Here is a 22,967-nt window from a genome sequence, read left to right as displayed (position 1 = left end):
TGAATCATTTCCACAATATCATTTTTTTTATCAGCATTTCCACAATATCATAAAATTAATCAGTATATTTTTTAAGCTGACCTATATACCTAATTAGGATAACACTATATACAGTTAAAGAGAAACTTTTAGAGAAAACTATATTTCAAATATTATTATAATTTATTGCATGTTATTTTAAATATAAAATGTAAAATAAAGGGAAATTTTGCATTGGTTTAAAAAAAAAATCCATTTAACAATAACTAATACATTTTTTTTACAAAATAATTAATGCAAATTATTTATAAAAATAAACAATTGTGAAATTTTTTAGTGACTTATATAGATGTGTAAAAAAAATAATGGCAAAATAATTTTACCATTGATAATTTAATCTAATTTATATATTAACCATTTATGTAATGTGTCAATTATTCTAATTTATATTAGTTGGTGTATATAATAATACAATTCACACACTAGTTTATAGCCTAATATATATTAAATATACAAAAAAAATATAGATAAGCATTACTTAACTCAACTATGTCACTGGCAAATCAAATCACACACACCACTTAACTATAATCATCAATGATATCACCATTAACTATAACTTCTTTTGTTTGTAATCATGATTTAACCTTTGAGTTTTACTTAATATAATAAAGCAAAATTCATCACCATAACACATAAGAATCCATTTTTAATGCATGATTTACATTCATTTCATTCCAAATTTATCAATTTAATTTATTCACCTTTCTTATAATGAGGAACACACTTTTTAACATTTTTTTTCCATCTCAAACTTGAATCACTCATCTAACCAATATCATATTAAATAGATATAACAGTTAACTCCTTTACTTAGAGGTAGTGTACCTAATAATAAATCTTATAGATATTGGTAAACCTGTAAATATTAAACCTAATACTAACATTATATATTTCTCTAACACACTACAATCCTTAGTAAATGTAAACTAGTTTATTATATTAAAAATCTAAGTACATTTTTATTATCTAATAATTAAAAAGTTCAAATTAAATTATAATTCGCCGTCTGTGGGAATCGAACCCACGACCACATGGTTAAAAGCCATGCGCTCTACCAGCTGAGCTAAGACGGCCGGACATTTTTAATATACGTTTATGTGTTATTACAATTTATAACTCTAAATAATAATAAAATTATACACTCAACTACCTTTTTTTTTAGTTTCTGTATAAGACTCAAAAAATTCAAAATAGTTTCAAAAGGCTGAATTATAATTTTTTATATATTTTTTAAAAATTTAATGTATTTTTTCGATTAAATTCTCTTCGTTAAAACATATTCAGTGAACTTTATTTTTTACCCTTAATATAAAATTAAAAGAGTAATTAAACCCAAAATTATATTCTCTTGGATTTTTAAAAGAATAAATAAAAAACAAATTTTCCGTTCATAAATTAATTCCAATTTAATCAAGTTTTACTAATGGAGTATAATTAACTAAAAGATATTCAACCACTAATAATTCTTATACAAACCAAATAAAAAAGGAATCTTAAAGTTTTGAGGAAAAACATTTTAAGATCTATTTCTATTAGTTAAATGAACGAGTGTGTTAAAGATTAAAATTGAAATTTATATTGTTTATCTATGTCTTATTAAATTTATATTCCTTGTTAAATGTTAATTAATTTAAAGACAAAATATAATTAATCGTTATATTACATAAATTAAATATTATTTTATAAAATAAAAATTGTTGATATTTAAATTAGTTCTATTATCAATATAAATTTATAAAATAATTTTTAAATTTATATATAATATTATCTACAGTTACTTATTACTTTAAATTATAAGTTAATCATTAATTAAATTAGTTTCTAACATTTTTTTAATAATAAAAAATTATATATATTATAATGTATCATATTTGATAGTCAATCTATGTCTAATCAAGAACGTGATGATGAATGGGACACTTATATAAAATAAGTGTTAGAGAAATTTAAGCTTTTAAGTGTCAATGAATTCAACAGAAAGATCATATTTGACAAGTTTACAAGTCGATAAGTCACTCAGAAAGATCATATTTGACAAGTTTACAAGTCGATAAGTCACTCTTTAGACTGTGAGTGTGTCGGTAATGGAGCATCATCATCTTTAACAAGTCTAACGATATTGTAAGAATATCAATTTTGTTACTTAAATGAGAAATGTCGATTTTATTACTTCAATGTTGGGAGATCGAGAAACAACTAATCCTTAAATTCTAAAAAACAATTTTGTCCCTTCAAATTTAAAATTTTAATTATTTTTTTTAACGTTCATTTGAAAAGATAAATGCTAATTACTTTATGTGCTTTACATTTTTTTTCCAAAATATATTACAGGCCTACGTTATTAGACTTTCTTAAATTGATAATTTGACCATTATTTAACATATAAATAGTTAATAAGTATCATCAAGATAAAAAGAACTAACCTTTAATTTTAAAATAAATAAATCAATAAAAATTTATGCAATAACGAAAGATAATTGCTTATTTTAAGAAGACCGAAACATATCTAAATTTTATAAATTGATTTTAAAATAAAAATAATGTTAGTATAAATATAATATTTAATAATACAATATTTATTAATATATAACATTTTAGTATTTAACTTGGACTCTTTTCTCATATTTTGTTTATTAAATATATTATTAATAGCATACATACACAAATATATTTGATTTAAATTTCAGTGAATTTGGTAATTATTAAATAAAGTAAAGAAAGTTAACTGCACTTTATTTTAAAAATACAAGAAAAGATGAGTATTTTTTTAAAAAAACTAAAAAAATATGAAATCTTGAAATGAAGAAGTAAAATTTGAAACAATTTTGTTCCATTAAGCTGATATTAAAGTAAAATTTATCAAAATTTACCTTTGATGTAAATTTTTGGTATAATTATACATTTTAAATAAACTGAAAATAATAAATTTAAAGTCACACTCATGGTAAAGTAAACGGGATTTGTAAGGGAGATACAGCTGAAACTATGAGATGATCCTTTTCCACAAAATTAGTACTCATGAAAATTAATGCTTGTTTCCCATAAACAAACAAATGTGCACCATGTACGTAACATTATAACAAAAACAAAAACAAAAAAACATAGTTTTTAAGGTGGTGGTGAACCACTCAACTAAACTTTAAGGTTACTGAGTCTTCCTGCGGATTCGATTCCCATCAGCAATGGTGGCTGTTTCAACCTTTCAGGCGCCGTCATTACCGAAGGCTTCAACTTCATTGTCTTCAACAATTATTTGCGGAAATCTCAAACTCAACTTTCTTCCATTCTCCTCTCCCAAAGCCTTCTCTTCAGGCGTTCGCGTCCACAGGCCCCTCCGCATTCGCGCCATCGACGCGGCCCAGCCCTTCGATTACGAGTCAAGAGTGGCCCAACAGTTCCACGATGCCCAGAGGCTGAAGATCGCCATCGTGGGCTTCGGCAACTACGGCCAGTTTCTGGCCCAAACCCTCGTCCGACAGGGCCACACCGTCCTGGCCCATTCCCGCTCCGACTACACCGACGCGGCCCGCAAACTCGGTGTCACGTTTTTCCACAACCCGCACGACCTCTGCGAGGAGCACCCCGAAGTCATCCTCCTCTGCTCCTCCATCATCTCAACCCAGCGCGTGCTCCTCACTCTCCCACTCCAAAGCCTCAAACGCAGCACGCTCTTCGTCGATGTTCTTTCCGTCAAGGAGTTCCCCAAAAATCTCTTGCTCCATGCTCTCCCCTCCGATTTCGATATCCTATGCACGCACCCCATGTTCGGTCCCCAAAGCGCGCCTCGCGCGTGGGCCGGCCTCCCCTTTGTCTTCGAGAAGGTTCGAATTGGCGACGACGACCGCCGAATCGAGCGGTGCGACAAGTTCCTCAACATCTTCGCGAGGGAAGGGTGCCGAATGGTGGAGATGTGTTGCGCCGATCACGATATGTTCGCCGCGGGGTCGCAGTTCATCACGCACACCGTTGGGAGGGTTTTGGAGATGCTGATGTTGGAGTCCACTCCGATTAACACCAAGGGTTACGAGTCTTTGTTCAATCTGGTGGAGAACACTGCTGGGGATAGTTTTGATCTCTACTACGGGTTGTTTATGTTTAATAAGAATTCACTGGAGATGTTGGAGCGGTTGGATTTCGCGTTCGAGGATTTGCGGAAACAGCTCATGGGGCGGTTGCATGGTGTTGTGAGGCAGCAGTTGTTTGATAATGCTGGGATTGGAAAGGGGCAGAGTTTACCAGATGACTATGTGTATAAGCTGCTCAAGAAGGCTCAAAATGGATCAGCACCTGTGCTGTCACTACCCTCCAAAGAACACAGGTGTTCGTTTGTTTTTCAAAGACTTACTATAATTTTCATCGTTAGTTTGCAATGCTTTGCAATCACAAGGCATGGTAATTTTAAGATGATCATGACATATATGACTTGACTTTTAAGATGGTTATGGTAAAAGTTAACAAATATGATAGTGTGTGATTGAATTGTATGAAAGTGGTTGCATGATGTTTGGTGTTGTTTAATACATTATTGGGACATGAGTTTGGTTCTTTTTTTGGAGGGATTTAAGGGCAGGTTAGCTTTATTATGATTTCTGATACTTTTTGTTTTGAAATTGATAATAAATAGTGACCATTTGTAGGGAGGATTTGAGATTGTTACTATTTTTTGGTCTTTCCGATCAAGTCTAATTTATAGTTAAATTCTGTGATAATATTCAGATCCGATGATGTTGCTAAACTTGACAAATACAACACAAATGATTCAAGCCAGTCTGCAGACAACTCAAAACTCATGAATGCTCTAAATGGATTTGCACCGGTACTATCACGGGTCTCCAAAGAACTTAGGTATATTATTTGTTTTTAAAGGCTTATTGTAATATCGTTTTTAATGTATATGCATTGCTAGGTTAAAATGTTTTGTATTGTCTATCAATAAAAATCATGGTTGACTTTCATGATGGTTCTTGAAAAATAGCTAACAAACTTACTATATATGATAATTTATTGAGTGATAGTGTGATTAAATAAAACAATGTATAAACTATTTTACTCGAATCACAATGTTGTTTAGTACATTAATGGGACATGAATTTGGATTTTGTAATTTCATTTTTGGGATGTAAGGGAAATTTTGCTTTGTTATGAGTTTTGCTCTTTTTTGTTTTGAATGGACTTAGTGTTTACGTGATGGAACATGATTAAAGAATGTTTTTGCAATGCAATTGATAATAAATAATGACCATTTGTTGGAAATATTGAAGTTGTCACAATTTTGTTTTATTTGGGGTTGGTCTATGAAGTCTAATTTATATTTATGTTTCATGCTATCAGATTCATTGATGTGACTGAACTCAACAAATACAAGCCAAATATTTCAAGCCAATCTGAAGACAGCACAAAGCTGAAGATTGCAATTATTGGTTTCGGCAATTTTGGTCAGTTTCTTGCAAAAAGTATTGTGCGTCAAGGTCATAAAGTGTTGGCATACTCTAGATCGGACTACTCTCGTGTGGCTGAGGAAATGGGGGCTTCGTATTTTAATAATGTTGATGATCTTTTTGAACAACATCCAGAAGTGATTTTACTTTGCACTTCAATCCTTTCCACAGAGAAAGTTCTTAAATCATTGCCCGTGCAGAGATTGAAAAGAAGTACTTTATTTGTTGATGTACTTTCTGTCAAAGAATTTCCTAGAAATTTGTTTCTTCAACATTTGTCACATGATTTTGATATTCTCTGCACGCATCCTATGTTTGGGCCAGAGAGTGGAAAAAATGGGTGGAACGGTCTTGCTTTTGTTTATGATAAAGTTAGAATAGGAACAGATGAATCAAGAACTTCACGATGTGATCGGTTTCTGGACATTTTTTCTAGGGAAGGGTGCCGAATGGTTGAAATGTCATGTGCAGAACATGATTGGCATGCAGCTGGATCACAATTTATCACGCATACTACAGGAAGATTTTTAGAAAAACTCAAGTTGGAGGCAACGCCAATTGACACAAAGGGTTACGAGACATTGTTGAGTTTGGTCGAAAATACTGCTGGAGATAGTTTTGATCTGTACTATGGATTGTTCTTGTATAATGCAAATGCCATGGAGCAACTAGAAAGATTCGATCTGGCTTTTGAGTCATTGAAGAAGCGGCTTTTTGATCGTATGCATGCTTTCTACCGACAGCAAGTGTTTGAACATGAAGAAGAAAAACTCCAAAATTTGTCAGAGAGGCGTATGTTGCCCAAGGGATCTGAAGAAAAATAATCTAGTGTCATCTTTTTCTAGTACCGTGTACACTAAATGAAATCAACTTCCTAGATTTACCTGTCATTCATAGTTATCGGGGCCTTTCTCATTTTGTTAGTTAGTTTAGATGAGTTTGTCATTCGTATAGTTCACGTCCTGCTTTCTTGGAGTTATGTTGATCTGCTTCATTGAGATGAAAACAAAAATGATTTTAAATTTTTTTATATATATCTTTAGTTCTAATATTTTGATTTTTGAATATATGTTACTTTGTTCTTATTTCTATCTTGCTTCATCGATGCTTAAGGGACCTTGCATCTGCATATTTGTGTCCAATTGTTATATTTGTGGTAATGAATGTGGACTTGAACGTTCTGAATCTAGAGAGAGATATTAAAAGAGTGCAATTGAGTTATGATGAATGTATAAAATCTTTAGATGAGACTTTGGTCACTCTAGTAATGATTTAAGAATCCAAATATTTACTTCTTTGTTGTTCATCTGCAAGTTGGATAAGATCATTTAAACCAGTATGATCATGTATAATTCTGATACTAAATGCCTTTGTACAAAAAAGCTTAGAAAATTGAAACAGGAAACCTAGGAAACATCACTCAATGTGTCACAGGCACTTCTCATTCAAGTTGGATTTATCTGTCATCAAAGTCAGCTTAGTGTGTTTGAATGTTGTGATCAAAGGTCATCATCATCTTCTACCTGATGTGTATTGGGGATTTGGCACTTTAATGACTTGTTCAGTTATCACGTGGAAAAGGATTCTAGTTATGGAATCACTGTTCTATTTCATTCTAGTTATGGAATCACTTTACCACGTGGGATTTGTGGGACCTGTGTTGGTTATTTAATCCGAATTATGTTCAACATCAAATGAGCATGATGTTGACAGTGAGCTCCAGAATCCCATGTTGGTCTCCACTTGGGTTGATCTTGTCCATGACAGCAGCACCCAAGTTTAAGTTCTTCTATTATAAATTATTCTATTATTTTTTCTATGAAGTGGATGGAACTGGTAAGGTATCATTACCCAAAGTAAAAATTAATTGCACAACCCAAACACATAATTAGATTAATTTAAGAAAAGTAATATAACTTTTAAAACCTAAATTTTAGTTTATGTAAGTTAAAGTTGAAGAAGATGAATATTCACAATTTATTATCGTAGCCATTTTAAGAAAATAATAAATCAAATTAGTTCTTAGAATTAAGAACACCCGTTGATTATTTCTTAAGGTTATAATATTTTTTTTCTGAAATTATGAAAACGTTTGGTCTTTTATTTTGTAATTTTAAAACTTAAATGGAACATTGTTGGATAATAGTGAAAGTGTTTTCTAACTTAATTAGCTAGTTTTAGTATTAAGAATGCAATTATATCAAGACTTAATAAAGAAAAGTTTTCTACTTTAATACAATTGTTTAAGATAAAATCAATGATATGTAAATAAAATAATCTTATTTAAATATCCATTTTTACTAATATAATCTGAAACTAAACTTGATGAATTGGAGAAAATTAGATCCATGATGTTTTAACATGTTCGAGTAATACTTTATGCTGTTTTAAGTTTAATGCAATCCCTTATCACATATTATTTTAAATTTTAAAAATTATCCATTATTTACTAATAATAGAATTTATTGATTTGATTAATACTACCCAATATTTTATAAGATGATATTAAATTTATATTAAAGTGGGCTAATACCACTAAAGTAAGGAAGCAATATTGAATTCAGTGTCTCGAAGTTTGACATATATTCCATTAACAAGATAATCAAGAAGCTTGAGTCTTGAGGGTGATTCAACAGTGAAGGAAGATGGGTGTGGACTACTATAAGATTTTGCTGGTTGACAAGAATGCCACGGAGAAAGATTTGAAGAAAGCTTACAAAAAGCTTGCCTTGAAATGGCACCCCGACAAGAATGCAACCAATAAGGAAGAGGCTGAGACTAAGTTCAAGCAGATGTCTGAAGCCTACGAGGTTGCTTATCTTTTCCTTCCTTAAACTTCCTCTGTTCAATTTGTGTTATTGGAATTTGTTTATGCAGGTTAAATGTTTGTAGTATTCTAAATGAGAATCTTTCTTTCTGTACTGTAAAAATAAATAGCTTCGTCTTTCCTTTTTGTCTATTGCAACGTGTCAGATTTTGTCTATTTAAGTTGGTGTATTGGTTTGGTGAAGGTTTTGAGTGATCCCAAGAAGAGAGCAATTTATGATCAGTATGGAGAAGAAGGGCTGAAAGGGCAAGTACCGCCTGCAGATGCTGGTGGGCCAACGTTCTTCCAAACTGGGGATGGTCCAACAGCATTCAGGTTCAATCCAAGACACGCAGATGACATTTTTGCTGAGATTTTCGGGTTTTCAAGCCCATTTGGTGATGGTGGTGGTGGTGGTGGCATGAGGGGTGGTTCCTTCGGTGGAGGTTTTGACGAAGATATATTGGGTTCATTTGGAGGAGAAAGGCCAATGAAACAGGGTCCACGCAAGGCACCTCCTATAGAGAAGAGGTTGCCTTGCACCCTTGAAGAGCTCTATAAGGGCACTACCAAAAAAATGAAGATCACAAGGGAGATTGCTGATGCAAGTGGGTAAGTCCTCTTCTTTATGTACTTTGCAAATGTAGTAATAATAAGTGACAAACCTATCATATGGTTCTTTGTTTCTGGTATATATTAAAACAGTTAAATGTATAAATGTCAACCGAATTCTTTGGTAGTAGGGCGAAAAAGGCGATGATGATAATATTTTAACCACAACATCAGTTAAAAGTAAGAGAAATCAAGCAAAAACAATGTAGAGCTGACACAAGTTTGTACTCATCCATGTAATAGACTATTAGTTACATCATGTTATGTATCCTACATTTTATATTTGTTTAATGCATACTTTGTAAACTTTTTGTATGCAACCATGTTATGGAGTTTTTTCTTGTTTGCAGGAAGACATTACCTGTGGAGGAAATATTGACCTTGGAAATTAAACAAGGGTGGAAGAAGGGGACAAAGATCACATTCACAGAGAAAGGAAATGAGCTGCCAAATGTGATTGCTTCGGATATTGTGTTTGTTATTGATGAGAAACCTCACCCAGTGTTTACTAGAGATGGTAACGATTTGGTTGTAACACAAGAAGTGTCACTTGCAGAAGCTCTTTCGTGTTACACTCTCCATTTTACAACACTAGATGGCAGGGTTCTAAACATTACCATTAACAGTGTGATTCATCCAAACTATGAAGAGGTGGTCCCCAGGGAAGGGATGCCAATTTCAAAAGACCCTTCAAAGAAAGGTAATCTTAGAATCAAATTCAACATCAAATTCCCAGAAAAGTTGACATCAGAGCAAAAGGCCGGAATTAAGAAGCTGCTGCAACATTGAACTGCATCTTCTGTGTCTGTAGTTTTCCTATTTGATCTCATTATAGTTTTGTTTTGTATAGTTTGTGTGTAATATCTTGAAGAAAGTTTATCATGAAATGGCAGTCTAGCAAGAACCTAAGCAAGAAGAAGGATACTGAGAGTACAACCGTTATGTCTAAATAAAGGCTAAATTGGCCATAATATGCAAAATGTGACATTACCAGTTTTGGATTCAGCAAACCTACTATAACATGACAATGGATGCAAATTCCAATTGGTTAATCCCTTTCATATTGATTGAAAAATAAAGCAACCAAAAGGGGATATGTCTTTCAAGTTTTCTGCAATGATCAGAACAGATGAGAAAAAAAAAAGGATAAACACACTACAATAAAATTAAATATAAACTAATTTTAAAAATAAAAAATAATTAATTATAATTTTAGGTAATTTTAACTTAAAATAGATACCAATTTAAAAACTAATTAATAATAAAAATTATCATCAATATTTAAAAAAAAATTAATATATAAAACAATATATAGTTTAATTAATATTTTTTTATTTAAAATTAATTTTTATTTATTAATTTTCTTATAATTACAGTAAATAAAGAAATTATAATAATAGGTATAACATGCATACATTCGTAATCATGACTAATTAAATAAATTAAACCAAGTTTATATGATGTCTTTAAAAAAATTATATAAATTATGTTTAATATAAATTAATATTCTATTTCTGTTATAAATTAGGATAAATTCATTATATAAATAACTATAAAGTAGTAGAAGAATCTTCATTGAATTCTCAAATAATATTTTAATTTAGGTTATTTATACGCAACTATCTTCTTTCAATAATAAAAGTTCATGTACTTAATAACACACAGAATATATATATATATATATATATATATATATATATTTAAAAAAACATGTATCTTTACATTTTCTCAATGACATTTTTTTATAAAAACAAACAAAAGTTACTCATGCTCAACATAAAGATAAATATGTATACAACACATATTGTATACTTCTAAATGGCCTAATTCAAAATTGTCAAATATACTTTTAATTGACTATTCCAAAAGTCATAAACCCACTTCTAGACTAAGTAATCTAAAAAAATGCCTTAGAATTACTTTTTCAGACAATACAATGCATACACCATGAATAACTTGTTGGAAGTATTTTACCCAAAATTTAAAAAAACATTCAAAATGCATAATCTAAATAATTTTAACGTGGTGCTCTTATTAGATTGTATAATTTAGAACTAGTTTCATTGGAACTATGGATTATACTTTGTAAAAGGGCACATTTACATTTTAGAAAGTATAATCCTAATATATTTCAAGTTGCCCGATATGAAATATTTTTAAATTCAATTCGAATTTTTTTTTACCAAATATAGTACCAAGAAACTCCGTTTGTTGTGAAACATTGGAAGTGAGAACCAAGTGTCCAGAGTGGAGTCTCATTAATAAAAGAAGAAATAAAGAAAGTGGTTATTGTTAAAATTTGAAATTTGAGGGGTTCATGTAGAAGACTTTTTTCTTCGTGCACCTACATATGTTCTTCCGTTACCCATATATAAAACATAAAAATATTTTTGTATTCTTTTTGTTTCACTCCCATATTTTTGGATTATGTAATTCAAAATGGTATTTTAAATTATATAATCTGAAAGTCTCGATTTGAGAGTAGCTTCCGAATTATGTAATCCGGACAGACACGTATTTAAAAAATGACTTTTGGATTACATAATTCAGAAGTTAATTTCACATTAGAAAAGACTTCCAAATTATGTAATCCAAAAATTAATCATACATCTGAAAAAAAACTTCCAAATTATGTAATCCGAAAGTTAATTATGAATTTGAAAATGACTTTTGGATTACGTAATCCAAAATATTATATAAGGATATTTTTGGAAATACAAAAGCTTATGGAGGTGCGAAGAAACAGTCCAAGTAGAAATGGACAGATGAAGCAAAAGAGGGCCCAAACCCAAATTTGAAAAGGAGAAAAAAGAGGAAGCCGAGTGACGTTGGGCTTAGGTGAAAGCTGGCTGGTGGCTCAAAACGCCAAACTCAACTCCAAAACTCCGTTCATTACTATTCCTATCTCTTTTTTTTACTCTTTTCCTCTTTCTAGTAACAATAAATAAATGAATAATAATTGCGAAAAATAGTTTTAGGCTTTAGCGAAGCCGTGTGTTAAAGCTAACGAGTGCAGATCTCAGCAACCCTCAGCCACGCCGCTCTCTCTTTCTCTTTCCCTCTCTCTCGGCTCCGATCCACTCCACGCCGATCTTCATCAGCTTCAATCATCGCTCTCTGATTTCAATTGCAATTCAATTCTCCGCCAAAATTCAATTATGAGTCTCATCAACTCTCCCACTCGGGTATGCTCAATCCCAATTCTCTCTTAACCGTCTCCAATAATCCCAACACTTGCGCACACATAAATGTATATCACATGCTTATGCTCACTTTCTTCCTGATCAGACAGGTGACGGTTGGTGATGCTAATTACATGGACTGGACTGGCGTTAACAACCACTACAGAACTGCTTACAAAGGTATATCCACAGTTTCTTTCTTACAACCAACTGGGTTGTCAAAAAAATTGAACTTGTTCACGTAATATTGCTGTTGAAAGTGAAGCAAATTTATTGACAACTAACTTTGTTTGGGGTTCTGGTGTACTACTTTGATTGCGTGCTTGTTTTAATAAGGAATCAATCAAGTGATACTTGTCAACTGTATTTCCAACATAGTGTGTGATCAAAGAAATGAGTAAACAGTGTGAAGAATTTTTGTTCTCTAATTCAACTTTTAACGTTTGTGGATGGTTAATTTATTCGATTTTATTATACTGCATATAAACTAATACTGCTGCTGATTTTTAAGTGATTGATGGTATAGAAACAGTATATAAAAATAAAGTTGAAAGAAGTAGACCTGGTTTGAAGTATTCTATGACTGAGTTGTGTTTTTGTTTTTTAGTCGACGACCAAAAGTCCGTGATGGATGTGGCACTCATTTCAAACATGGATCCTGTAAATATTGGGTTGGGTTGTTCAGAAAAGGCAGGTCCCGTTACTTCCCTGAAGCCCAGAAAGAAAACAATGACATCAGTGTATTTGAAGTTCTTTGAGACAGCTGTTGATGGCAAGACTCGCAGATGCAAGTTTTGTGGACAGAGCTATTCCATTGCAACCGCCACAGGTTACTACTTTCTGCATCATCTTTTATTAACTCGTTATTTTACCTTGTGTTTTTCTTTTCTAATGGGGTCGTGTATATCTTTTCATCACTTAGGTTTGCATATAATAATCCATCCTAAGCTATTGTTATTTTCCCACGAAACCTTAAACTAATACATACCAGTTGGTTATGTAAAGATTAATATAAGCTGCTGTCATTTCATCAAGTTAACAGCTTCCGTCTTTGCCCTTTTTATTTTTCTTATTTCAGTTTCTGTTTAAAGTTTGGTTAAAACTAAATTTTAGCACCCTAAATATATTCTGAGAAAAAGCTAGGTGTCAAAGAAACTTTTTACATAGTAATAAGTAGGGTTGTGTTATTTTATATGTATGAAAGATTCAAAAAAATCATCTTTAACATTTTGCAAACATTTGCAGACAAGTTTCACATATGAAAGTAAGTTTATTGAATTCAGAAGAATAATGTCGATTGGAAATTCAAAGGTTGAGTACAAGCCTGAAACAATTCAAAAGCTAAGCATGAGCCTAAAATAAGTAAGAGGTCAAGTTGAAGTTGAACTTATGTGGGCTCCACTTCGAAAAGTCGAGTCCCATTTATATTAAGAACATTAAACTCCTTAGACGATTAAAAGGATTTGAAATGGGTGTTTTTCAAATAAATATAGTAGTGTTATGAAAATAATAGCGTATTAATTTTGTATACTGTTGGAATTATTTATAAAATATAGTAATCCTTTTCCTTACACAACATTCTTTCCTGAAATGGCTTTACTTGAAAAGGTTTTAATAAAGCAATCTTGAGCATTCTTTGAATGAAAGATTGGGAAAGGGGTGAGTCAGGTTGAATTTTTTCTTCTTAAGTATTTGACGGTCGAGTTCGAGACTTAAATTGTGGGTTTGAAAAATGAGTTTAAGTTTGAATCTTAACAAACGCCAATTATCAAGGTCAATTGTGAGTACACCGTTTGCTATGTGGCCAACAAAAAAATGGTGTAAAAAGTATTGGACATTTGTGTCAAATTCGATACAACACATAGCTTAGTTGGCAAAGTTTGTACTGTGAACAACAAGGACACGTTTTGCCGGCAGAATTGTTTTCTAAGGAGTCTAGTATTAATATCAGCTCTATCGATAGTAGTTCAAAAGGTGGATTAAATATTGATCGTGGCGTATACTTTGAAGTACAAGAGTTGTAAAATATAATTATTTGTGGAATTGCCACGATAACTTTATACATGTTTTAAAGTTATTTTTAGAAGTTTAGTAGGAAAAATGTTCAAAAGAACTCCAAAATGTTCAAAAGTATATCTTATAAGTCCGTTCACTCTCAAGCTAAGAGCTTGGGAGCTTGTTCCAGTGAGAGTTGAGGTCAAAGAGTAATTCTTTGCTTAGTTTACTAGGACATCCTTTTAAAACAAGACTTTAACAGAACCATTGAGCATCAAAATGATCAGTTTCTCAGAATGCAATGACCTTAATGACAGCAACAAACTCGACATTGGAACATTGATGATGAATTTTAAACTTTCTACACTTTTTTTTTCAAATAATTGTTCTTACATGTATATGCACTAAAGTTCCTTTGTTCTTGAAGGCAATTTGGGAAGGCATCTTGCTAATCGCCATCCAGGTTACGACAAGTCAGGGGACGCTGTCAGCAATTCAGCTGCACGGCCCATTACTGTGGTAAAAAAGTCACAGCCTCAAGGAAAAGCAAACCAGGTGGATTATGATCATCTAAATTGGTTGCTCGTTAGGTGGCTTGTTCTAGCCGCTCTCCCTCCTTCAATTCTAGAAGAGAAGTGGCTTGTGAATTCCTATAAGTTTTTGAATCCTTGTATACAACTCTGGCCAAGTGACAAGTATAGAACTGTACTTGATGAAGTCTTCAGAAGCATGAGGGAAGATGTAAGAGCATTGTTGGAACAGGTTTCTTCAAAGTTGTCCATTACACTTGATTTCTGGACCTCCTTTGAACAGATTTACTATATGAGTGTAACATGTCAATGGATCGACGAAAACTGGTGCTTCCAGAAGTTGCTTATTGATATCTGTCGAATACCCTATCCATGTGGGGGTACAGAGATATATCGTTCCCTCGTAAAAGTTCTAAAATTTTACAATATTGAAAGCAGAATTCTGTCCTGTACCCATGATAATAGTACAAGTGCCATGCATGCTTGCCATACTTTGAAAGAGGACTTAGATGGCCAGAAAATAGGGCCTTTCTGTTATATTCCCTGTGCTGCTCGAACTTTGAATGCGATAATAGATGATGGATTGAGATCTGCAAAACAAGTAATTTCTAAGATACGGGAGTTTGTAATAGAGTTAAATGCCTCACCAGTGATCTCTGAGGATTTTATTCAAATATCTACTGCTTATCAAGAAGGCATTTGGAAATTTCCTCTTGATATTTCAGCAAGGTGGAGTGGAAACTACCAAATGCTTGATCTTGTTCGCAAGGTAGACCAAAAGATAATTCTTGCATTTCAGTACCAATGTTTTTCAAGACAAAACTTAGGTTTGGAATGGCTTTTCGTGCATTAAGTGACCCATATTTGCTCGTCTAATAACTGTAAGAATTTTTCTGTTTGGTGATGAATTCAGCCTGTGTCTTGATGTTAATATTTCGATTTGTGAACTGCAACAATGTAGCATGTTACGTCTCTCGCCTAAATTGAATAATAGGAATTAAGATGTCTTGTGATGTATCTCATGCATGTCATTTCCAACCAAATCAGAACAAGGAAACAAGAGTAAAATAATGTGTATATTTTATGGTGCAGGCAGGTAAATCAGTGGATGCTGTTATTCGAAAATACGAAGAAATGCTGGGCAGTAGGATGCTGCTGGGATCTTCTGACAAAAGTGTGGTTAGCATCATGCATCAATATCTTGAACCATTCTACAAAACCACAAACAACATCTGCACAAGTAAGGTGCCAACTGTTGGGCTTGTGCTTTTCTTCATGGATCACATCTCAGAAACCATTACTTCCTGCAGAGAATCGCGTCACAGCCCAGAATGGCTAAAAAATGCTGCAGAAGAAATGGCTAAAAAGGCCAGAAATTATATCCATCAGGTTTGCAACATATTTACTTATATGACAGCAATTCTAGATCCTCGAATAAAGGGAGAGCTGATCCCTGACAGTTTAAACTCAGAAAGCTTTTTGGTCGAAGCGAAATCCCATTTTATAAGAAATTATTCTACCAGCCATTTCTCATCCATGAGTTCTGGATACAATGCTCAAGAAATTGAAGAAGGAGGAAGTGTTTCCTTTGCTGAGGAAATTGCACGCAAGAAGCGAAGGACAACCATGACCTCTGCCACTGATGAGCTTACACAATACCTATCAGAGGCTCCAGCTCTAATACCAACAGATGTTCTAGAGTGGTGGAAGGTCAACAGTACACGCTACCCTCGACTATCTGTTATGGCTAGAGATTTCCTGGCTGTGCAGGCAACTTCAGTTGTGCCTGAAGAACTTTTCTGTGGCAAGGGTGATGAAATTGACAAGCAAAGAATCTGTATGCCACATGACAGCACACAAGCTATTCTTTGTATCAAGTCATGGATTCAGGTTGGCGTCAAGTTTAAGTTTAAATCAACTGAGATAGATTATGAGCGGTTGATGGAATTGGCAGCTGCAGCTGCTGCAACAGATAATAGTCCTGCAAGTTCTGATAAGAAGCAAAAATAATGGTAGATGATGGCAGCACTAAACGGCTACATGTTAATTGATTAATTAATCGGGCTTCATTACTGTCACTGTTAGATTATATCTTGACTTTGGCCCACTGCCACTTCAACTTAGAAGGTGTAAGTAAAGTGGTGGGTGTTTTGTTCTTAAAGTACTTCTCGTTGTATCATATTAATATATAATTATGATGTACAGTTGTGGAAATTACTGACCCAGTGAAAAATCAAATATGTATCAAGTAGATGGAACTTTGTGCCAACTCCTCTTGTGTCCACACTCCACGCAGATAACATAAACTTGTGCTGACACCATTGAAACCAATTAAACTTACTGGAAGACTTTACTAAAAAAAAAGGGACCCTTAACAATTCTAGCGTTTGTTTGGATTTACTAGCACCATAACTGAAAAGACTATATATTTACACGGGGAAATGACAGTCGTAAGAAAAACAAAGATTATGTTAGAAAGTGACATTTTGTTATTATAATAATAAATATAATGATGAGCAGTTATCATACGAGTCATATCTCCTTCTTTAGACTTGAAGTTCAAGGGACTTGTATAAACCTTCCACGGTAACAAGTGATACATCATCTCAGCTCCGGCATGCTGCCAAGTGCTGATACAAACATAGGAAACTAACTAATGGCTTGTACAAATATGACCCAATAGCACTCTACCCTGTATGCACAATTGGCCTGGCGTAGGATCCTGTTACTCTTCGACACAAACATCAATACAATGCAGAGTATAAATAATTATATAATTGAAAATAAATGCATCACCGAAGTTGTTGGGGAATGGAAAGCCTAAACATTAGCAAAATTATATATAAAAAAATTCCATGAATCTAAACCGATTGCAAGGCTGTTAACACCATTTTCTGACTTCTCTATATCTACATCAACAAATGCTCTCGTCGATATTCACGTACTATTACAGGCACGCTTGAAGGAGGAAGCTGTAACAAACAAAAAGAGTAAATAGAAGATTGTGAAACTGGTAAGCTTCGTCCATCTAGAGGAAAGAAAATACAAGATATCAAGTATCATGTGTACATCGTATGAATATTTTTAAAACATTTTAAATATAAAAAAAAAACGTATAATTAGTTCAAATAAATAGAATATAAGTAACTTGGAAAAAAATTCATATTCGATACAATAAGTGGTTGAGATATGAAACAAAAAAAAGAAAAACTTTAATACAAAATTTAAGAGGAAAAATAGTGAATTCTAAAATTAAAAGGACAATTTTGAAATCAATTAACTTTTATGGTAACAAAAGCAATTAACAATTAGAGGATTTATAAAATATAAAAAGTAATAAATAATAGCGAAGGCATAGTGAAAAGAAAAAAAAAAAAGGGGTGAGTATGGCAACTTATTTTAAGAACGAGAACTCAAATTTATAATACAAGAGTTTATTTGAGTGAGAAGGAGCATAATACAAGTCTTGAAGTGTATGTAGGAGAAGAAAACTACATATTTTTCAAACACACCAGCATGGCTCTATTCCCCTTTCAAACGAAAAAAGAATTTAAGCTCACAAAAGTATATAGACAAAAGATTCAGCAAAAGTAAACAGAATTCTAAAAGTTTTGCCAACAAGTACTCAGAATTCTAAAAATTGATTGATTTAAAAATCTGTATGAAGCAGTTAACAAAGTATGCATATAGATTTAGAAAGTTAAATATAATGTACCAAGTGACTGATGGACCCAGTCTCACCCAACACTACCGTCAAAATTTTCCAGTGTTCAAGAATTAACTTACCATACCATAATCTGTTACAATAACCGTGACATAATCTGAAGGAGTAGCATCATACCTGTCATGAAAAATAAATCAGTGGTTATCTTTTCTTGGGGTATTGAGTGTTAACACAAACAAAACATCTCAAGCTTACATCAAATTCAAAAGCCTCAAATTGTCTTCACTGGCCCAATTATCTAGATAATTGACATCCATTCGTCCAGGAACCCTGGCAATAGCATCTGGGTCACCTGCAAGCAATTGAAGTTTATCAACAGAAAGCTTCCAACTCCTTTACCAAAATATGAGAGCAGGTATAAAACCAACGTTTACCTAGTTCGTTAGAACATATTGAATCCAGTAGCACCCTTTCATTAAATTTATATGCTTCACAACAGATCAATACAGGAACACGAAATGCATGAGCCACCATTGCAACACAAGAAGTCCCAACCCTTGAATATACAGTTCCATTAGACAAAACTGCAGAAGCTCCCAGAAGAACTCGTGTGACCTCATGCATGATATAAGAAACAGCATTAATATGAGTATATGTGCAACTCAGACCCTTAGCCACTAGCCTACGAAGCAAGACCTGACCTTCAAGTCTTGGCTGAGAATCTACCACAACAACACGGAAATGTTTTCCAAGTTCATGTGCATATAAAAGAATCATCTCAACAACACACGACAATCCATAGGTGAGAAGCACATCCCCGTCCTTAATCTTTGTAAAAGCATGTCGGACAATCACCTTATCAGCAAGAATTATTTTTTCATTTATAAACTGGTCAATATCTGAACACAAGGTTCTTTTTGCCTCAAACTCGGAATGATTCGTAGACAGGTTGACAATACGACTCTTTACAAACCTAATTGCATTTCCCATGCTCATAGAAAGTGGTCTGCATTCAGTAAAGAATGAAACATAACTGTTGATTTTTGAAGTTAAATCCCTAACAAGGGCTTTTTCATGATCTGTGCAGTAATCTCTAATGGCATCTTGAAGTGCTCTTAGCATTGCTACACAACGAGCATTACCCCCCCATATATCCCCTGCCGAATATCGCTGTCCTACCTGAAAATTAAATAAGACAAAAATGAGTACCATGTCTGAATTGCTATTTATGTCTTGAGTTTACTTTCATACGTACAAAGCTCATTTAAATTGAAGAACTACCAATGTTGTTCAAAGCTCCAAAAAACAATTTCATGTCAAATCTGACTTATACATACTAATGTGTCATGACAGTATCCAAACCAATGGATACAGAATCTCAGAAAAAAAAAATTAAATTAAATGGTTTGAATGAGTATGAAGAAATGTGAATGCTCAGCACACTGAACATATTTAGATCAGTGAACATACATATTTGAAGCATGCAAACAAAGGACATACAGTTTAAGTTAAATATTCGATAGCATCAAGGTCTTAAAAAATAGACCACAAGGCATTAAAAGTAGTGAGATTCAATATGAAATGAAAATAATTAAGGGACAACAGATGAAATATATGCAACCATAAATATTGAACAATCATGAATAAACAGTCGTCAACATTTATTTTTTAGAACACAATTGTAACTGTCCTGATCTACAAGTAGACCTCATGTGAATTAATTCCAAAAGAGTACCTCAAATACAGAAGGGTGCACTAAACCAAGGTGGAAAAACTTTGATTCAAGATTAGAAAGCTTAGTCCCATGTTCATATTGAGGCAAATGCTTAAATAATTCAACTCTGGTTCTAGATTCAGTTGGATTGACTACTGCACGCCTTCTAGCCTTTTCCATTCGGCTTTCATCATCAAATTGCATTCGTGGAGGAGGAGCATCCTTTTTCCTGTCTTTATCCAAAGGACGGTCTCCTGCTTTTTTATCAGCAGCCAGTGGAAACGAAGGACCAACTTTCTTTTGAGAAGACTGTTTTGTACTTCTACCCGTGGCAGCTCCACCAGTTTCAGCAACAGCCTTACTTCCCTCATCTGTACAAAAAAATGACCAAAAACATAGGTGCAAGTACACAAACACAAACTATATGAAAGGAATAATTAAGGTTCCTGCTTATTGCAACTGCACTATATAACGCAGAATTCCATATCTCTCTTTCACTGCCAAGGCCAAACATAGGGCATAATGCAAACTTAACACAATTTTATAGAATTTAATCAGACACCTTCAGAAAACAAAAGTGACACCCTCAAATAAGTGCAACCAAAAATAGAAACCACACTTAAAACTTACTACAATTATGTGAGTTTCATCGTAAAAGGATTCATAGTCCAACATCACTCAAATTCTGTTAAGAAAACAATAATAATAGTCCAACCTAATATGTTAAAATTTATAGTTTAGAAAAAAAAAATCGTATCCAGAGAAGTAATGAATCAACAAATACCATCTGAACTATAAATTACGGACTATGATTTAATCAATTATACCTATAAATTATACCTATAAAGGTCAAGGGAGAGAATAAATTGCAATTAACACAAAAAAAAAAAAACTAATCAACCTTTAGAAGCAGCAGCTTTAGCAGCTCTCTGTGCTTCCTGCAAGGCTCGTCTCTCTGCCTTAGTAGTTTTTTCTTTCAGCGGCTTTGACCTCGATTTCAGAACCTTTTTCTCTCCCTCTTCCCTCTTTTCTAATACATGAAAGAAAAAGCAAGCCAATAACCAATAAATAGAGTATAATCCACAAATCATGCATGCACAACAACAGTAATAATGAAAAAAAAAATGAGAATTCCGTATGTACCAATGCCAGTTTCAAGGTTTAGGTTTTCCGAGGCATCATTGCTCTGAGATGACACTTGGCCATCGACGGAAGTCTGCATATCCGGGAGCGTCCCGGAAAGATGACGTGGCGACAGAATCTTGCAAGAGTCGGTGGTGGAGGATTCGGGAACAAAGAAACCCACTCGACGAATTTTGGGATCGCCAAGGCTGTGAGAGACACGAGTTGCATCCATGTGCGGATGAAGGAGCCAATATGTGTTTCAGTTAACTGAAGATTTGAGGTTTGTTACACGAAGGGGAAATTAGGGTTTGTGTTCATTTGAAATTGAAGGATTTTTTGGTTTACAAAAGTTGCGTTGTGACGACGTTCTGTTTCTGGCCGTTATTTCTTTGCCCTAGGGGCGGGAATCCAAATTTTATTTATTTTATTATTATTATTAAAATTAATATCTTCTGTCCCACAAGACTTAAGAGAAGAATAAATATAATGATTTTGTTTTAATTTTTTTACATGTAAAATAAGATAACTTTTCTTACAATTTTAAAACTCAATAAAGGATCAAATTACTATAAAACAAAATATGAGTTTAATATTTTTTAGTATAAATTAATGAAAAAAATTACTCAAATTCATAAGGTAACCATTATATAAATTAATTAAATTATTATACATGATAATTTATAATTAGATGAAAAATATAAAGCAAATATATTGTTGTTTTAAAATATAATAAAAGCCTTCTATTAGTTTAATAAAAGCTTTTTATGTTAGTAAAATACGGCTTCTAAATTTTTTATATTTTTATAGTATATTAACTTTAAAAACATTATAATATATTAAGATTAATAATTTTTGTATAAAACTTTAAAATATTATATAGGATGACTTTTACTTGACTGTGAGCAAGTTGATATTTCACAGTGAAGTATATAGTAGTTTTTTTATTTTTTTACTTTTAGATTATATGGAATATCAATTTTTTATTTAATCTTTTGTATTATTTTTTTTATATATTTTTTTAAATATATTAATATTTTGTTTCGTTAATCTTATTGTCTAACTTATTATCCAATATTAGTTGTTGAAATACTTATTATTCAAGGTTATTTTGCTGAGTTTTTTAAATAATTTTTTGAAACTTTAGAAGACTTATTTGTAATGTAAAGTTACACTATCAAAATTTTAGAGAATTTAGTTATAAAATATATTAAAACTATATAATTTTAATTATTTATTAATAAATATATTTAATTATATTTACTTACTGAAGTTTGAAAAATCTAGAGTGTTTTATTGATATTTTGCAATAAATCTTTATAATTTAACAAAGGTTAAAAAAACCTTCGTTATTTTGTTGATATTTAGAATAAATCTTTGAAACTTAACAAATATTAAAAAAACTTCTGTTAATTTGTTGAGGTTGTAGAACACTACATGAAAATTACTAAATAGAAACTAATCTTTTTTTTTATCAGCAATAGAAACTAATCTTGAAGACCAAAATAATTAGTTATTATTTGATTAAATTATAGACTGTTTTATAAACTAAAAAAACTATTGATATCTAAAGTAATTTTTATTATTAATACAAATTTATAAAATGATTTCTAAATTTGTATCTAAGTTAGCATACTAAGTTTTAGCAACTAATATTTTAGATTCTAAATTAGTTTTTAAAAGATTAATAAAGACTAATTTAGAATATAAAGTAGTAAGTAGCTAACACCTTTGGTTAGATACCAATTTAGAAACAAATTTATAAATTTTCATTAATAATAGAAACCACTTTGGATATAAATAATTTTTTAGTCTCTAAATTAATATATTTTTTTAGTTAATATAGTGACTAATTATTTTTT

General features: G+C 32.3%; 4 protein-coding genes and 1 non-coding gene across 9 annotated transcripts; 3 read left to right on the top strand and 2 right to left on the bottom strand.

The window, feature by feature from the left end:
- Positions 1-1,042: 1,042 nt before the first annotated feature.
- Positions 1,043-1,115, bottom strand: TRNAK-UUU (transfer RNA lysine (anticodon UUU)). The gene has a single exon. It is a non-coding gene; the product is annotated as a tRNA-Lys (tRNA).
- Positions 1,116-3,029: 1,914 nt separating this feature from the next.
- LOC137807658 (arogenate dehydrogenase) lies at positions 3,030-6,531 on the top strand. The gene is made up of 3 exons (XM_068608401.1): positions 3,030-4,360; positions 4,759-4,887; positions 5,374-6,531. Exons 1-3 carry the CDS (start codon positions 3,225-3,227, stop codon positions 6,302-6,304), a joined length of 2,196 nt encoding a protein of 731 aa, XP_068464502.1. The 5' UTR covers positions 3,030-3,224; the 3' UTR covers positions 6,305-6,531.
- Positions 6,532-8,014: 1,483 nt separating this feature from the next.
- Positions 8,015-9,830, top strand: LOC137805924 (uncharacterized). The gene is made up of 3 exons (XM_068605799.2): positions 8,015-8,290; positions 8,492-8,898; positions 9,249-9,830. Exons 1-3 carry the CDS (start codon positions 8,126-8,128, stop codon positions 9,685-9,687), a joined length of 1,011 nt encoding a protein of 336 aa, XP_068461900.1. The 5' UTR covers positions 8,015-8,125; the 3' UTR covers positions 9,688-9,830.
- Positions 9,831-11,771: 1,941 nt separating this feature from the next.
- On the top strand, positions 11,772-16,874 carry LOC137807656 (BED zinc finger and hAT dimerization domain-containing protein). 5 transcript variants are annotated; one of them, XM_090299473.1, is made up of 6 exons: positions 11,772-12,083; positions 12,187-12,260; positions 12,688-12,909; positions 14,503-15,374; positions 15,698-15,845; positions 15,916-16,874. In XM_090299473.1, the coding sequence occupies exons 2-6, from the start codon at positions 12,215-12,217 to the stop codon at positions 15,942-15,944; spliced, it is 1,317 nt and encodes a 438-aa protein (XP_090155599.1). In that variant the 5' UTR covers positions 11,772-12,083; positions 12,187-12,214; the 3' UTR covers positions 15,945-16,874. The 5 variants fall into 5 exon arrangements, 4 of the variants coding, with proteins under 4 accessions (XP_090155599.1, XP_068464498.1, XP_068464497.1 ...); XR_016519106.1 differs by having other exon boundaries at positions 11,881-12,083; positions 12,191-12,260; positions 14,503-15,486; XM_090299472.1 differs by having other exon boundaries at positions 11,881-12,083; positions 12,191-12,260.
- Positions 16,875-17,071: 197 nt separating this feature from the next.
- On the bottom strand, positions 17,072-21,504 carry LOC137807657 (uncharacterized). The gene is made up of 7 exons (XM_068608398.2): positions 21,127-21,504; positions 20,885-21,013; positions 20,005-20,354; positions 18,704-19,448; positions 18,525-18,621; positions 18,392-18,446; positions 17,072-17,577 (listed from the first exon to the last, which is right to left on the bottom strand). The coding sequence occupies exons 1-7, from the start codon at positions 21,338-21,340 to the stop codon at positions 17,515-17,517; spliced, it is 1,653 nt and encodes a 550-aa protein (XP_068464499.1). The 5' UTR covers positions 21,341-21,504; the 3' UTR covers positions 17,072-17,514.
- Positions 21,505-22,967: the final 1,463 nt, after the last annotated feature.

The sequence above is a fragment of the Phaseolus vulgaris genome, chromosome 3 (genome assembly GCF_051622355.1).
Source record: "Phaseolus vulgaris cultivar YP4 chromosome 3, ASM5162235v1, whole genome shotgun sequence".
Taxonomy (NCBI): domain Eukaryota; kingdom Viridiplantae; phylum Streptophyta; class Magnoliopsida; order Fabales; family Fabaceae; genus Phaseolus; species Phaseolus vulgaris.
This window is presented reverse-complemented; position numbering and strand designations above follow the sequence as displayed.

Coding starts and splice junctions, on each gene's coding strand:
- LOC137807657 (XM_068608398.2), bottom strand. CDS start 21,340: ATGGATGCAACTCGTGTCTCTCACAGCCTTGGCGATCCCAAAATTCGT. Junction 18,447..18,524: donor TTGAGGCTTTTGAATTTGAT/GTAAGCTTGAGA, acceptor TTTTCATGACAG/GTATGATGCTACTCCTTCAG. Junction 17,578..18,391: donor TTGTAACAGATTATGGTATG/GTAAGTTAATTC, acceptor TGTTTGTTACAG/CTTCCTCCTTCAAGCGTGCC.
- LOC137807658 (XM_068608401.1), top strand. CDS start 3,225: ATGGTGGCTGTTTCAACCTTTCAGGCGCCGTCATTACCGAAGGCTTCA. Junction 4,361..4,758: donor CTACCCTCCAAAGAACACAG/GTGTTCGTTTGT, acceptor GATAATATTCAG/ATCCGATGATGTTGCTAAAC. Junction 4,888..5,373: donor CGGGTCTCCAAAGAACTTAG/GTATATTATTTG, acceptor TCATGCTATCAG/ATTCATTGATGTGACTGAAC.
- LOC137805924 (XM_068605799.2), top strand. CDS start 8,126: ATGGGTGTGGACTACTATAAGATTTTGCTGGTTGACAAGAATGCCACG. Junction 8,291..8,491: donor AGATGTCTGAAGCCTACGAG/GTTGCTTATCTT, acceptor GGTTTGGTGAAG/GTTTTGAGTGATCCCAAGAA. Junction 8,899..9,248: donor GAGATTGCTGATGCAAGTGG/GTAAGTCCTCTT, acceptor TCTTGTTTGCAG/GAAGACATTACCTGTGGAGG.
- LOC137807656 (XM_068608396.1), top strand. CDS start 12,057: ATGAGTCTCATCAACTCTCCCACTCGG. Junction 12,910..14,502: donor TTCCATTGCAACCGCCACAG/GTTACTACTTTC, acceptor TTGTTCTTGAAG/GCAATTTGGGAAGGCATCTT. Junction 15,375..15,697: donor TGCTTGATCTTGTTCGCAAG/GTAGACCAAAAG, acceptor TTTATGGTGCAG/GCAGGTAAATCAGTGGATGC.